This window comes from Physella acuta, unplaced genomic scaffold, assembly GCF_028476545.2.
Source record: "Physella acuta isolate Inbredline_101_S28 unplaced genomic scaffold, ASM2847654v3 ptg000687l, whole genome shotgun sequence".
NCBI lineage: Eukaryota > Metazoa > Mollusca > Gastropoda > Physidae > Physella > Physella acuta.
In genome coordinates this window covers 48,222-66,053 of record NW_026732206.1, presented here as the reverse complement: position 1 = coordinate 66,053, position 17,832 = coordinate 48,222, and the positions used below count along the sequence as shown (strand labels likewise).

The window sequence follows — 17,832 nt, the reverse complement described above, 5'->3', positions numbered from 1 at the left end:
ATGTGTATCGCTGTTGTTCTGTTGATGGTGACATGGTTCCGGGATGGGTATGTGAATTTCCGTTATAGTTTCCGGTTCCCTAATTGTCTTAGGTTTCCTTGTGTGTAACTGCTCTTCTTGACTATGACAATATTTCTCTAATTGAGCAATATTCGCCCACCGATCCGGTTTGGTGTGATTGATGGGTCTTATCTTAAAGGGGCCACCTGCTACTTTAGGCATCTCCACGACTTGCCATATCTCCTGTCCCCAGAGGTCGTGGATTTTGTTTCTGCCTAACGGGTGGCTACGCAATAATACCCTGTCGTTCAGTTTGAGTGGCGGGTCCTTTGTCTATACCGGCGGTTCCCTTCGCCGTGCTTCATGTTCTAGTCTTTCCTGTACTACCCTGTACATTTCTCTAATTCGTCTCATATGTTCATTCACATATTCCAGTGCGGTGTATGAGCCAGTCATACTTTCCTTTTTCCCTAGGAACAAGTCAAGAGGGAGTCGAGCCTCCCGTCCGAACAATAACATGTGTGGCGAAAAGCCGGTTGTGGCATGGGGGGTGCAGTTGTATAGATATACCAACTCTGGGAGAAAATCAGGCCAACGTTTTTTCTGTTCAGGTTCTAGAGTACGCAGCAAATCATGCATGCTGCGGTTGAACCGCTCGCACTGTCCGTTTCCTTTCGGATTAAATGTGGTTGTTCTAGATTTGTTGATCCCGTAGTGGCTGCACAGTTGGTTAATTACTTCTGACTCAAAGGCCCTTCCTTGGTCAGAGTGTAATTGTCTTGGTATGCCATATTTGATGAACCAATGTTCTATTAAGACCTTTGCCACTGTTTTGGCCGTCTGATCTCGTGTGGGCACCGCAACAGTCCATTTGGTGAATACATCAGTCATTACCAACACATGTTCCGTCCCATCCGATGATTGCTCCAACGACGTAAAGTCCATAGCCACAATCTCTAGTGGTTTTGTCGCCAGTAAGTGTCCTGATGGCTGTCTCATTTTAACAACTGGCATTTTCGCATGCTGACACCTCACACAAGCCTCACAATGGCGTTTGACCTCCATCTCCATATTGGGCCAGTAACACCGCCGTCGTAATATTTTGTGCGTCCTGTCCTGACCCTGGTGTCCTGCCCTGTCATGCGCCAACCTTAGCACTTCTTCTCGTAACTGTCCAGGCACCACCACCTGGTGTATTGTCCCATCTATTTGGTCATGAATTCTCCGCATGAGAACACCATCCTTTATACTGAGACGGTCCCACTGACTCAGTAGTTTCTTTGTTTCCCGACCAAACTGTTCTCTTTCCCTTCTTCTTGGGAATTTTTGTTCCTGGACGTATTTCAACAGCGGCTGTAAGCCACTATCCGTTCTCTGGGCATCTCTTATCTCTTTATTATTAAGGCAATTAAAATCACTAATGTCCATATGTCCGGGCTCTGTGGATATGTGCTCCACCCCGGTCTGCCCGTTTTGCATCACTTGCACCCCGTGAGGGATATCTGTTGACGCTCTGACCTCACATATTCCTGTCAGCGTTTCTTCCTCATCGCCCGGTCTCTCGTAAGGATTCCTTGATAAGGCGTCCGCATTGCCATTGGACCGCCCCGGGCGATATTTTATCTCCAGGTCAAAGAGTGCCAATTCTGCTGCCCATCGCTGTTCGATGGATCCCAACTTTGCTGTCTTTAGGTGACTGAGGGGGTTATTGTCAGTGTATACCACACATTTAGCACCTAATAGATAGTCCCTGAATTTTTCAGTCACAGCCCATTTTAATGTCAAAAGTTCTAGTTTCATGGCGCTGTAATTTGTCATGTTCTTCTCTGATTCCTTCAGAGCTCGACTGGCATACGCAATAACCCTGAAACCTTGCTCCTGTTGTTGTGATAGCACAGCTCCCAGACCTTTAGAGCTGGCGTCAATTTCTAGCCGAAATGGTTTGTCAAAGTCTGCGTATCCTAATATCGGCGCCTCTGTCAAAGCCTTTTTCAGTAGCTTAAACGAGTTCAGGCATTCCTCAGTCCATAATTCACCTATCAGTTGTGTTTTGCCTTTCTTTTTCTCCTTACTGTGTTTCTTTGTCCTTTTGTTTACTAAGTCATGCAACGGTGCGGCAATTTTTGCAAAACCAGGTACAAATTTTCTATTTTCTTCTTCAGATAACAGACACTCTACAGATGAACCTTTCTTCTGTGCTTTTAATTTGCATGAACTTTCCCTATCCCGTTTCATGGTTAACCTTGAGATCTCATTATTAAGTCTACCAATTTCTTCCTTATCATTTTTTTTCTTAGCCAACAAATTGTTCACTTGAAACTTTTCAACATTCAAGTTCATTTCACAGTTCATTTTTTCAATATCTGATAATTTCTCTTCGAGTCTTGTTTGAGACTCTTTCATTGTTTGTTTCCTTTTGTTTCTTACGCCATAACCTCGCCGCTCTGTAGCCTTGACCTGCCTTACAGAGGGCGATCGTTTCACCGGACAGTACCGTGCCATATGTCCTGGTTGTGAGCAGGACAAGCAAATTGGTCGACCGTCAGCCGTCCACCGGAGCGATGGACCGGCAGGTCGCGGCTGTCCAACCCGTCCCTGTTTTGTCCCGTTTTTGCCCTGATTCTCAGCTGTTGACCTGCTTTCTAACCTCTCCAATCGTTGGTCAACCTTATCCAGGTGGGCCAACAGTTGAGCCATCATGGTTTCCATCGTGCCGGTCCCTGTGGGTGGGGGTTGTTTCTGTTCCGGCACAGAGACTTTGTCTACCGAACAGTTCGATTGGTCCTCATCCTCGGACCTGCGGATCGCTGAGTTCCTGACCTGAAGGAAGGTCAACTGTGGGTCTTTGTAGACCTCTTCTTTCAACTTTCTCCTTAAGATTGGGGTTGCTAGCCCCTCGATGAAATGGTCCCTCAGTAGGCGCACATCAATGTCAGGTGATTTGCCCTTTACCGAATCAAAGGCCCTGTTCATTCGGTGTGAATACTCCATCACACTCTCCGCCATTCTCTGCTTTAAGCCTACGAACCCCGATAGCAGTTGCGATCCCGACCGTCTCTCCCCAAAGGTCTCCATAATTAGATCCAGCACCTTATCTGGATCTGATTGGATGGTTTTATCGTGGCATTTGACCTCTGCCCTAACCGTCTCTCCTATACTGCCCATCAGCAGTCTTAATCTTTCCTCTGGTGACATGTATCTCGAGGCCCAGGCCGCTTTGACCTCTTCACTGAACCTGTTGGTTAAAGCTGGATCACCGTCGCCGTAAAATTTGTTAATGTGGGACTCTCTGGGCAGGACCACAATATGGGTCTGCTTCTCGTCCAGAGTAGACATTATAATTTTTATTCCTTGAGTCAAAAAAGAAAAGACCTTTCTTACCGTGTGTGTATGAAAATTTTTCCTCGTTCCTCACTTTTCACTGTTCCTGAATGTCCGAATTCACACACACACGAAACACAGTTATGAACTGGATCTAGGTTGACTATGGGTGCCCTAGCGGCTGGTCTAATTGGATTCCTCTGCCGACGACGCCAAATGTGACCGAGCGTAGTTGCATCTTCTGCTCGACAACGCCAAATGTAACGAGTCTATTTGCCTGTAGTGCCAAATGTTAACGAGTCTAACCACTCATTCTACACAACATCGACCACAGTATAGATACTCGAAGATGCAGGTTCACTATTGATCCTTTTATTACATGAATCAAAGAAATGCTTCACAATAATATAATGAATCAAAAGAAATGCTTCACAATAATAGTCTGAATCAACTGACCCCCAACAGTCCTCACTAGTCTTCACATAACTGAATGCACATGTCTATCGTCTTTATTAACACAATACGGCTAACCCGTTCAATAACCAACTTGATACTGATCCTGTCACTGTCTCTGATACTCCTCTTACTGACTGACTGATCCCCTACTCCAGTTCGGCCTCTCCTTCTCAACTGTCGCCTTCCTATATATCCCTTGTATTCGTAATCGGATTCGTAATCGTAATCGTATTCGTAATCGATTCTAATCGTTGCATCAGAATGTTAATTACGCCGCTTCTGTCATACAGTCCGATTAATAAGCCATCTGCACTGTTGCGTCAGCCTGTGAACTGCGCAGCGGCTTTGTGATCGTTATCAGCCTAACACCTGCACTATTGCGTTGTTATCGTCTCTGGTAACTACACCTAGTTACATCTATATATATATATATATATATATATCGCTCCCTTAAAACCATACAGTTTTTACTCCATATTTTGTTTTCTCTTCAGATGTATACACCGTTCTATTCTAAATCCACCAAGGCATCATTGCAAATAATTCCGTGGCCCTATCTCTCAACATTATTACACAACACTTAAATTTCACAAAGTGCTTAATATAGAAATGTTAATGAGAACGAAAATGTATACACTTTATGTGAACATTTTAAAAAAAGTTAAGTTAGAACAGTCTGGTTCAGGGGATGCGATATATATATATATATATATATATATATATATATATATATATATATATATATATATATATATATATATATATTATAAATGTATATATATATATATATATATATATATATATATATTATAAATATATACATATATATATATACATATATATATATATATATACATATATATATATATATATATATATATATATATATATATATATATATATATATATATATATATATATATATATATATATATATATATATATATATATATATATTTATATTTATATATATATATATATACATAACATATTGATGTTATTGTAGGGACTATGTAAGCATTGGAAAATAAAAACGGCTTAGGATTAGAAACAAAACCATCGTCCACCCATATAAATAAAACATGTTATGGTTGATTGGTTCTTCGGTACGAAAATATAGATGGGGAGCATTCAAACAGCGCTCCCCACCCCCTTCCCTCTCCTTACCAAACATTTAACCATTATTTACAACGAGCGCGCTGTTCATGTATCGATAAAACTAAAAATATAAAAAAACCCTAACAAAATGTATCGAATAGAACAACCATTAATATTGGGCAGGTTTTTTTTTCACTTCGGTAAAAAAAAAATGGATCCGTTTTCCTCCGGGTTGTAATGAAAAGTTACGCAATACCTGCATGTTAACGGTATTGGTGATCGATAGGTCTTTATTTTCTTTTTGATCCGTTTTATGGGTTCTACGTGCAAGGATCAATTATTTACCCGTCTTCGATTTTTATTTATTTCCTTCTGTTTTGTTCGATTATTTGTGGGCACATAATTTGGTAGTGTATATGTACATTATTTGTGTACATATTTTCTGTACATATAATTTGTATATTGTTTGTATACACATAGCCCTAACACGAAAAACTTGTTTACGCTGTTCCACACTGGTAAAATATTACGTACTGTAAAATCAAAACTGGAGACTCAACTTTTAGGAGAAGATAGAGTTTATTTCAGTAGAATACTTTTTAATTTTTCACAAGACACGACGAAGCTCATATTTACAGTACTTGTTTTTATACATGTGAACTATAGAAAGTGTCATTAATCAATAGTTAATAAACATTAATTATGCATTATGTTGTTGAGCAATGCTTGATGACCATCAAACAATGAACGTTACGTTAACAACTTTGTATTAGTTTTTTTTTAACGTACTTTAAAAAAATAATAATTTGCTACCAATAATTTTAACAGAGGCGTTGCCGGACATCAAGTTCGGATTTTCTGAAGTATCTCCAACTGCGATAGGCCTCTTACTAGACTATTTATAATTGTTTAGGTAGATCGAACTTTAAAGAATCCCCTGTAAAAATTCGAGACAAAAGACACATAAGTTCGTCATTAAAAGCGTAAGAAACCCCTCTATGATCTTAATCCCACCTGGCCCCCAACTCAAGACCGCATCCCCTCCCTCCATCTCCAACTAAACGAACCGTTTAATACATTCAACGGTATTTTTCGGAATACGTTCATTCAATTTGTAATGGAAAAAAAATGCACAATATTACAATATGCTTTTGTTAACTCCAAAAAGTAAATTAATCACCCTGAATATCAGACGGTGTTGATCACTAAAACTATAATAATGTTTTATTTTTAGCTTACTTTAACTATCGTTCCTAATTACATTAATCACTCATATTCACATATTCTGTTTTCATCGTTTGTCAGACTGGTCAAGCCACGAGTAGAGAGACCTATGCAGAGTTTCTTCCAGGCATCTCTACCGCAAGTCTATCCCCCCCCCCCCCCGAACTAAATGAAATTTATATAGAAAATATATACTTTTAACAGTGTCCGCCCCCCCCCAAGAAGAAAGTCTACTGCCCCCCCCCCCCCTCGAAAATTTCAAGTGCCCCACCCGAGTAAAAAGTCTGGAAGAAACACTGGACCTATGATGACCTAGCTAAGCTCTTGTCAGACCGGTCAATCCTCGAGTAGAGACCTATGATGACCGCGTGTGAGTGAAATAATTATAATGCTACTGTCCCAATCGGTACAGGCTATTTTCTTCTCTGTTAAGCGTAGAACGAGATTTTGCGAGACGTTATTTCGGACAAGTAAAAGCTTTCCGCCGCGTTGTAACTCAATGTAACTTTCAATTATGGTTACAGCAGCGAGGTTATTAAGGAACGTCATTTTGTCTAGAGGGGACAGTTGTATTTATATATACATATATATATATATATATATATATATATATATATATATATATATATATATATATATATATATATATATATATATATATATATATATATATATATATATATATATATATATATATATATATATATAATTACGATTTTAAAACGTACTTTGTGATTTTATTATTTTATTTTATAAACATAAAGCGAAACGAGCGTATAGTTGCTTATAGCTTTAACTTAAGCATAAGAACTTTCATTTTGCGTACCCATAGTAGGGAGCTATCCCAAACGAGCTAATGCTTTTGTGGTTAAAAATAATTGCGAATACGCAAGAGTGCATGTGATACTGTTCTTGAATTGCATGTGCTTTGGTCAGACAAGTCCAGGGAAAGTCAAGGAACAAAAAGTAAAGTGATATTTACAAGGAAGTTACGGTGTTCACTACAGTAAGTAAATTATGTCTAGCGGTGTAGCCAGGAACAAACTACTTTATAGGCCTAACAACCAAAATGATCTATAAGACCAATCAAGTAGAGCCTATTTAGTTTAGTGTTTTGATCTCGACAAGCGGAATGATCATACTTTTAGAATTTTGCACAACTACCGTTACTATCATTGAATTGAGTCAAATAGAGATTTTTGAAACTGAAGACAGCAGGGATGTCTTGGGAGGCTGTAAAATCAACAGCCGGGGACAGGACAAAGTGGAAGGTTAGGGTTGAGGCCCTATGCTCCACAAGGAGTAAAGAAGATTGTGTGCTTTACTACTCGACCACGACTTCTCACAGACAACGATAAAACTTATTGATGTTTTGTTTTTTACTAGATTTTGTACAAGTAACTTTACTTTCTCCGAATCCAACCAAACTCGAGACTTTCGGGCAGATATTCATGTGCTCTACTACTCCACCACATCGTTCCAATGACAAAGATAACAGTACATTTGTGTTTTTTTTAATGAAATTTATAAATGTCTACTATACTCCTCATCATACGGTGTTCACTACAGTAAGTAAATTATGTCTAGCGGTGTAGCCAACCAAAACAAAACGAACTTTAAGAGACTTTGCGCATGGGGTCAGAACACGCGTACTCTAAAATATTGTGTTGACACATTATATTAACCCTCCATCAACAAGTGCAAATTGAACCAACGTTCACCGCTGTAAATAAAGCTACCGTCTGGTCCATTAATGGTTAATCTCATTTGGGACCAGGGGAGAACACTCCAGCCTATGTATGGGTTCTATGTGCGATGAAATCAGCGAGACGCTCAATTTTAAAGGGAGACATGGACTACGTTTTTTGTTTTTTTATAGACGTTTGGTGCAGAATTTTTAAAACCAAGCATACAAACGCAAATACACATAAATGCAAAGACCCAAAATTCAACACGCAGAAGCATTCCGCACAATTTTAACATTACAGAAGAAATATTTGCAGGTGCATTGGAAATCAGAATCAACCAGAGGCGTTGTTTGGCCCCAATATAAATGTAATGATGTTTCTCTATGAACTACATAAATACTACATAATATTTTCCACTTCTAGTAACGTTATGTATGCACTTATATATATATATATATATATATATATATATATATATATATATATATATATATATATATATATATATATATATATATATACATATATATATATATATACATAAATATATGGATATATACATATATATTCTATATAGACGATGCCTAATCACAAGTCTGTCAGTCTGTAAAGAGGCGCCCCTGTCTATAGTTCCACAACATCTACCCACACACACTGCAAATGTTACCGTTCCTACAACCTCAGCTACCTGTCCAGGTAAAGGCCAATCAACATCTTCAGCACCCCAGGTCGATGGCATATGCCAGGTTATGCCCGAGAGATGCTTGCTGTTTCTTGCCACACCGGTTCCAGAGGTGAGGTGTTATTTCTGACACCTGGGCAAACACTCCAGTCACAGCATCAAAAGCTGCACACAACTGGTCCAGGTGCTGTACTCTTATAATGACTCCCAACCTGTTTGTGCTCAGTCCACTATAACTATTGTTTGCAGTTTTTAAGCACAGAAAACAACGAACTTTGCATAACAATTTGAAGAGAATTTATTGGTTAGACATGTCAATTCAAGGTCTTTTTATTTATACAGAATACAAGATTAGAAGAATTGTTATGAACTGGACTTTTCCTTGTAGGATCCTTTTAAAGAGCGCGACATTTCATGAATTGTTATGAACTAGACACTTTCTTTCGGGATCCATATCTCATGTCTTTACTGAGCTACAATAGCTCGAAGATTATTTCAGATGAGAGTTATATAATCCCGCGAAAGACCTAGATGCTAACCCTTCAGTTGATCAGATTGGCGGCGCTATTTACGTTATGTTAGTCTCGAGTAAATTGAAATATTTGCTCTCAGTGCACGCTTGGACATTCAACTCATATGTTGACATTGTGGTCGCGAGTTCAAAACCATACCAAACGGTGGACTAACAAGTATTTCTTTGACGCCGTCAACCGTGTATGTTTTCAATATTTTTTCTTTTTTTGTTAGGTATTATCACTTAACAGTTGATAGATTGTTAATAAAATTATTATCTTCAACTACACCCACTTTTCCTAGCCATTATGGTCATGTTATGTAAATGTTAAAATGCGGTTAGGAGCAAATAACCTTCAGCTATTACACATAAGCTATTTTATTTCTGTCAAATGTGAAGGATACCCTACACCCTCTACATCAAGTATTAACAAATGTTGATTTCATTGACGTACTTTGTTACTTTAATTTTAAAATAAATATTTCAATCAGAGTTTCTTCCAGGCATCTCTTCAGGGGGGGAGGGGGCTTAGCCCCCCCCCCAAAAGTCTACCGCCCCCCCCCCCTTCCCGAACGAAATGAAATTTATATAGAAAATATATACTTTTAACAGTGTCCCTTCCCCCCCCCCCCCGAAAAAAGTCTACCGCCCCTCCGAAAATTTCAAGTGCCCCCCCCCCCCCCCTCCCGGAGAAAAAAAGTCTGGAAAAAACACTGGTTTCAATACACATCCAAGTGGCAGAGGCGTAGCGATGGAGGGGTAGGGGGTGGGGGACGGGGGGCGGTGGGTATATATGTATCCGGGCGCCGGCCTTAGGGGGCGCCAAAATGGGTAGAAAAAAAATAGAAGCTCATTTTAGTTTTGCATTATAAATTTTTAAAAAATATATGGGGGGAGGGGGCGCCAAAATGAGTTTTTCCCCGGGCGCTGGGAAGGGTCGCTACGCCTCTGCCAAGTGGTGTTTGTAAATTAATAGATTTCCCATAACCTGACACGGATGTTTAAATTAACTGACATAGCACCACTTAACAGTAATGTTTTAAATTATTCCATTAACTTACGTTAACATTTAGATCCTCCCATTCTCTAACAGATTACGACATTCACCTTAACTTTAACCTTGAACCTTGCCCTATCAATGTCGTTGTCATGGAGATTCCCATGGTATCACGTTACACGTGTACGTATTGCCGGTATGTTTTGATTGGGCAGGGTTTACAACTGGGTACGTTTAACGGAAATGTCGGAGTGGTGCTGGGGAGAAGGTCAAGGGCATCAGTCACGTGACCCGCACAGGTGGGTGACCCGCACACGTGGGTGAGAGGAAACCCGAACCACACAAACGTTTCAATTGCTCCCTAAGTTTTTCCTTTTCTCGGTTGTCTAGAGATAAGGGGGTCGGCGTGGTCGAGTCGATAAAGCTCATGGCCGATAAACCGAAAAGTCTCGAGTTTGAACCCTCGGGCAGATGAGGCTCGTTAGCTGGGGACAGCCACTCTTCTAGGAGAGACAACTCCAAAATCAAACAACTGCTGCCTTGTAAGTTTGTTCTTGGAATTCTATGGAGGGGATCCCTTCCAACACCAAAATTAAGAACGAAGAAGAAGAAAGAAGTCTAGAGATTGCATGTTTTTTTGTTTTATCACTTCAATAATCGTTGAAAATAAAAGTCGGTGAATACGTTTTTTTAAAAATAAAGTGACCTTTTCGAACTTGAAGGTCTTTGGGACAAGTGAAGTAGAGTTCATTTGTTTCTGTGCGGCCTATAAATGGATAGTGTTGTCCACAATATGCCCAGCCGCTTTTACTTTCCATAACGTGAGTTAGGTACCCATCAGAGCTGGGTGGACTCGGGGACGTTTTACTGTTTTGAACCCAGATTTGAACTCCATATTTTCTGGTCAGCAGTCTAACGCTCTACCTCTAGATCACGCCACCCCGCAAAGTATTTGTTTTTCAACCAACCGTATCTTACACAAGCACTCAAATAGGCCGTAACGTAATAAAAAAAATATAAGGTTCATTATTTTGTGTCAAACAGAATAATGGGAAATGAAATGGGTAATTTGTTGCTGAAATTCACTATAAAACCTTTCTACAATCCTGATTAATTACAGCCCACGCAAGATAAGGAATGGGAGGGGGAACAGATTAATGAGGTTTTGTATTTTTAAAATGACCAGTGCAAGGCTCTTTACGAGAACATTTTTATTGGTGGTCTACTACCATCCACTGCACAGCCCACGTCATCCTAGATCCTTGGTCAAGAGAGGTCAAAAGGTCACTAGGGTCACATATGTTATATAATGTCTTAAGAATGTTGAGAGTTACGGTATTAAGGAGTCACAACAATCAAGAAAGTCACAAGGGTGGGATACTTTTTTTTTCGCGATGAAAATATACACTTTTAATATTTACAAAGTGTTTTAAATATTTTTTTTAAAATGGAACCAGGTTAACAGTATACTATTTTTTTTTTCTAAAAGGAGCAATTAAAAAAAAAGTAAACATAAAAACGTTAAACGCTCTAGGACCTATAGCCAACGTTAACCCATCGCTTAACCCGCACTACACCTGCATGTCTTAAGTATAAACCTAGCAGCCTCTCCAACTGGCTGCGTTTCAGTATCTCCCAGCCCCACCCATCCGGAACTCTCTCATCCCCCCCCCCCCCCATCGGGAATCTAGTAGTAAAAGAACTACTCCACACCCACACGATGAAATTTATCGCTACGTTCAACGTCCGCACCATCTGTGCGATTCGGCCCATCTGTCTGCACTATGACGTCATACGGACTGCAGCGCGCGCGGTGTTCCCTACCGTAATTCAACATTCAGGGGCGGGCAACTTACTGTCGTAACCGTAGACGATTTATCTACTCCCGTCATATCAAGGGCGAGATAAAGGGCGGATAATTATAACAATAAAAAATAGCATGGATTATCTCCCCTTTGTAAATCATACACCCAATTTATTCTCAGCTGTGTGTTATTATTTTTTTTTGTAACCAAAAAAAGGTTCTCACTCAGAAGTCCATACCCTTATTGTACCAACCTATAGCGATAAGTCTTCGCCAGATTTATATAGATCTCGCTAAATGGCTAGATCGAATGGTAGAGCTCACGACTGCTACCCTGAAAGACTCGAGTTCGGATCCCAGGCTCGAGTGTGTAAGACGTCCCTCCGTCCCCACTGCTCTGATGGGTACCCGACTTACATTATGGAACCCAAGTCGGCCATTATGGAATCCAAGTCGGCCATTATGGAACCCAAGTCGGCCATTATGGAACCCAAGTCGGCCAAGCATATTGCTGACTACACTCTCCTCTTGAATACCGAAGTCAATGAAACATATAATCTCTAGCACTCTATCATCCGATCATGTCGTACCTATATCAAACCATGCGGTTGATTCCTTACCATTTTTAGCTAAGTATGTTATATCTAACTTTGAAGACAATGCAAGTATTACAAGACTTCAGATGCCGACACAAACATAAATGGACTGTGTCTAACACAACATTTTTCTGTCTAAGAAGGATCTTTGTTACACGTAGGGCATTGAACTCCGCAATATCGACCTTCACATTTTAACGATGTGACATTTTTAAAAAATGGGATTATTCCTTCCACAATTTTGATTTAAAAGAAGAAGATGGACGCGCTATATTTAGCAGCTACAAATCCACACGTCTTTTCAACATAGCTGTCCATTTTATTTTTTTACATTGCTGAAATTCTTGACATTGTGTAGCAATGTCACAGTTGTACAAATGCCGCATTAAGGCATATTAGAAACACTGTGCAGACACACGGTACACGGTATAGACTCACGGTAAAGACACACGGTATATACACACAGTATAGACATACCGTGTCTTTATACCGTATACCCTGTGTCTGTACAGTGTGTCTATACCGTATACCGTGTATCTATACCGTATACTGTATGTCATAGAGACACGGTATAGAGACACGGTATAGAGACACGGTATAGACACACGGTATAGACACACGGTATAGACACACGGTATAGAGACACGGTACACGGTATAGACACACGGTATACGGTATAGACACACGGTATAGACTCACGGTATAGACACACGGTATAGACACACGGTATAGACACACGGTATAGACACACGGTACACGGTATAGACACACGGTATAGACACACGGTATAGACACACGGTACACGGTATAGACACACGGTATACGGTATAGACACACGGTATAGACACACGGTATAGACACACGGTACACGGTATAGACACACGGTATAGACACACGGTACACGGTATAGACACACGGTATAGACACACGGTACACGGTATAGACACACGGTATAGACACACGGTACACGGTATAGACACACGTTATAGAGACACGGTATAGACACACGGTATAGACACACGGTATAGACACACGGTATAGACACACGGTACACGGTATAGACACACGGTATAGACACACGGTATAGACACACAGTACACGGTATAGACACACGGTATAGACACACGGTATAGACACACGGTATAGACACACGGTATAGACACACGGTACACGGTATAGACACACGGTATAGACACACGGTATAGACACACGGTATAGAGACACGGTATAGACACACGTTACAGACACGCGTTACAGACACACGGTATAGACACACGGTATAGACACACGGTATAGAGACACGGTATAGACACACGGTATACGGTATAGACACACGTTATAGACACACGGTATAGACACACGGTATAAAAAAAATGGTATAGACACACGTTATAGACACACGGTACACGGTATAGACACACGGTATAGAGACACGGTATAGACACACGGTATAGACACACGGTATAGACACACGGTATAGACACACGGTATAGACACACGGTACACGGTATAGACACACGGTACACGGTATAGACACACGTTATGGACACACGGTATAGACACACGGTATAGACACACGTTATAGACGCACGGTATAGACACACGGTATAGACACACGTTATAGACACACGTTATAGACACACGTTATAGACACACGGTATAGACACACGGTATAGACACACGTTATAGACACACGTTATAGACACACGGTATAGACACACGGTATAGACACACGGTATAGACACACGGTACAGACACACGGTATACGGTATAGACACACGGTATAGACATACGGTACAGACACACGGTATAGACACACAATATAGACACACAGTATAGACACACGGTATAGACACACGGTATAGACACACGGTATAGACACACGGTATAGACACACGGTATAGACACACGTTATAGACACACGGTACAGACACACGTTATAGACACACGGTACAGACACACGGTATAGACACACGTTATAGACACACGTTATAGACACACGTTATAGACACACGTTATAGACACACGGTATAGACACACGTTATAGACACACGGTACAGACACACGGTATAGACACACGTTATAGACACACGTTATAGACACACGGTATAGACACACGGTATAGACACACGTTATAGACACACGGTACAGACACACTGTACAGACACACGGTATAGACACACGGTACAGACACACGGTATAGACACACGGTATAGACACACGATATACGGTATGGATACACTGTACAGACACACAGTATAAAATAGTAGCTTATTTGTGTAGTAAGGATATCATTAAACTAAATACTTGGAAATAAAAAAAAAAGATAGGTTTATTGTGTCTATTAATATAAACCACAAGACCCATGTGACACCACTAGACCGCCCGACTAGAAAAATGTTCCAGGGATCATTGCCCCCTCCCCTCCTACTCCCAATTAATCCCCCCCCCCCCCAGTGAGACCTCAGGGTCTTCGTTAGTCCGACAGGACATGTGGAATTAATTTCTCATGGTCAATCGGGCACGGTTACCATGACGACGGGTGTTTGGAACGACAGGATATGAAGGTGCTGTCAATGGCGGTATTGATCCGATCGTTACTTTTATCAATTGACTAATCAGATATTGGCAGAATATATGAGAAGTAGGTTGATTGATTGTTTATAGAACACCAATCAAACGTGTACCCAAATATGTGTAGCGTCGATGATTCGATCTTTGGTCATGAAAGAAAGTAATAAATGTGTAAATCCTAAATAAAATGTCTGTGATGATTTTAAAAAACAAATGAACTTTTATATTTTTCGTAATGAGTTTGATTGTCTTTAATTACTTTAAACATAGGAGAGACAACTCGAAAATCAAGCAACAGCAATTTTTCCATAGACTTTGTCCAACCATGAACAAGCTACAACTACTCTAGCGAAAAGAGTATTATTATTAATTGCAAGTTTTTTTTTATATTTTTTTTTACTTACATTTCTTACTACATTCTCTGCTTAACGAAATGCGCCGCTATAGAAGTCAGTACTCCTGGCATGTATGTGTGCGAGACGTCATTTTTTGACACCCCCACCCCCCCCCCACCCCACATACGTACACACACGACCACAACACAACGTACGAATGAAGCAGTACTCACACAGTGAAATGGTAAATAAAACACTTCCAGCCCGTGGGTCTCTCCAAGAAGTTGTAGACCTTGACCCCCCCCCCCTCCCACACACACACACACACCCACCTTATAAATGAAGCTGTACTCACACAGTGAAATGGTAAATAAAACACTTCCAGGCCGTGGGTCTCTCCAAGAAGTTGTAGACCTTGACCCCCCCCCCTCTCTCACACACACACACACACCCACACACACACCTTATAAATGAAGCAGTACTCACACAGTGAAATGGTAAATAAAACACTTCCAGCCCGTGGGTCTCTCCAAGAAGTTGTAGACCTTGACCCCCCTCCCCCCCCCCCACACACACACCCACACACACCTTATTAATGAAGCAGTACTCACACAGTGAAATGGTAAATAAAACACTTCCAGCCCGTGGGTCTCTCCAGGAAGTTGTAGACCTTGACCCCCCACCCCCCCACACACACACCCCCACACAAACATTCTAAACGAAGCAGTACTCACACAGTGAAATGGTAAATAAAACACTTCCAGCCCGTGGGTCTCTCCAAGAAGTTGTAGACCTTGACCCCCCTCCCCCCCCCCCCCCCCACACACACACCCACACACACCTTATTAATGAAGCAGTACTCACACAGTGAAATGGTAAATAAAACACTTCCAGCCCGTGGGTCTCTCCAGGAAGTTGTAGACCTTGACCCCCCACCCCCCCCCCCCCCCCCACACACACCCCCACACAAACATTCTAAACGAAGCAGTACTCACACAGTGAAATGGTAAATAAAACACTTCCAGCCCGTGGGTCTCTCCAAGAAGTTGTAGACCTTGACCCCCCTCCCCCCCCCCCCCACACACACACCCACACACACCTTATTAATGAAGCAGTACTCACACAGTGAAATGGTAAATAAAACACTTCCAGCCCGTGGGTCTCTCCAGGAAGTTGTAGACCTTGACCCCCCACCCCCCCACACACACACCCCCACACAAACATTCTAAACGAAGCAGTACTCACACAGTGAAATGGTAAATAAAACACTTCCAGCCCGTGGGTCTCTCCAAGAAGTTGTACACCTTGACCTGTACGGACGAGTTCATGCTCTTCCGCTTGACCCTCACGGTGAAGGAATCGTCCAGCAGGCGGCGGGAGGCGCCCATGAATATCCGAGGGTCAGCCTCTTCAGGGTCGGCGTCCCCACCCCCAAAGGGGGCCCCGCTGCTGGTGCCCCCTCCCCCAGAGTCGACCGAACCAAACAACCCGCGATTGGCTGAAGCAGGTGTGTTCCATGATCCCTGGGGCGCCATGCTCGACCCGGGGGCGTCCGGGGTGTAAGGGGCGTTGTCTTTAGGCGGCGGGGGTGAGCACAGCGCCGAGGGGTCTAAACGAAGGCATTTGGTTTTCAGGTCAGTGTTGCTGGTGTGGCCGTGTTTCGAACCTGCTTTAGTAAGGACGCATGCCGCCGCTTCAGCTGGTTCGCTACAGGATCCAGTTTGACCAGAGAACGTGAAAATCCCACACTGTTTCTCGTCCGTGATGGACACTTTCACCTCCGTGAGCTCCACGCCGCCTGCTCCCGTGGGGGCGCCGCCCTTTTCGCTGTCCCCCTCTTTGCCGCCGCCGCCGACGCTGCTGTTGTTGTTGACTGGAGCATTGCGGTCAAGCAGCAACAACTCCATGTTGTCCAGTATCATACGTCCGCGCTGACGTCACATCGCTGGCTTATCTGGACATCATGACGTCTTTGGCGTATCGTAAAGGATACAATCTGTAATCTGGAGAAGACGTAGCGGTATTTGCATTAAACCTCTTTTAAATATATAAATGTGCATACTACTTATGTGAATTGTTGAGCCATATATTTATCTTCTATTTACATCAACAAAACAAGTTGTTACTGGCAAGTCTGTCTTGGGCTAAGAGAAAAAGAATGGCAGAAATAGATTATAAAGTGAGTGCGTCAAAATAGCGTCGTACTTGAATTGTTATTTCCAAGCATGCATTTAAGTATGAAGCAAACACGTGATGGTCATACGAAATGCACATCTTTAACCATAACTTAACAGTTTATTACGAAAATTCGAATAGCTTGATAATTAAGATAGAATAATTACTAATGTTAACTAAAAAAAAAGATTCTGTGCACCAACGTTTCGCGTCACGTGCACCAAGTGCTGCGTAGAACACACGCATCAGTGCCGTCCACATTGCAAAAAACGAGGATTTAACGGCGACACGGGTAATAGACTACGGCGGATTTGTTTTGTTTACAGGGTCGCTTGTTTTACGCATGTATCAAACATGTGTTTCCAAGT

The 17,832-nt window shown here is 41.6% G+C and overlaps 1 protein-coding gene across 3 annotated transcripts in view; it reads right to left on the bottom strand.

Moving 5' to 3' along the window:
• LOC131949292 (potassium voltage-gated channel subfamily KQT member 1) overlaps positions 1 to 17,239 on the bottom strand; it is a 45,362-nt gene extending 28,123 nt beyond the window's left edge. For 2 of the 3 annotated variants that reach the window (XR_009388147.1, XM_059311111.1), the window contains exon 1: positions 16,535 to 17,239. Coding sequence is in view for 1 of the 3 variants with exons in the window: in XM_059311111.1 (XP_059167094.1) it covers positions 16,535 to 17,211 (677 nt within the window). In the remaining 2 variants the exon portion in view is untranslated. Of the gene's footprint in view, positions 1 to 15,522; positions 15,581 to 16,534 lie in introns of those variants that run through there. The other variant, XM_059311112.1, reaches the window with a different exon arrangement.
• Positions 17,240 to 17,832: the final 593 nt, after the last annotated feature.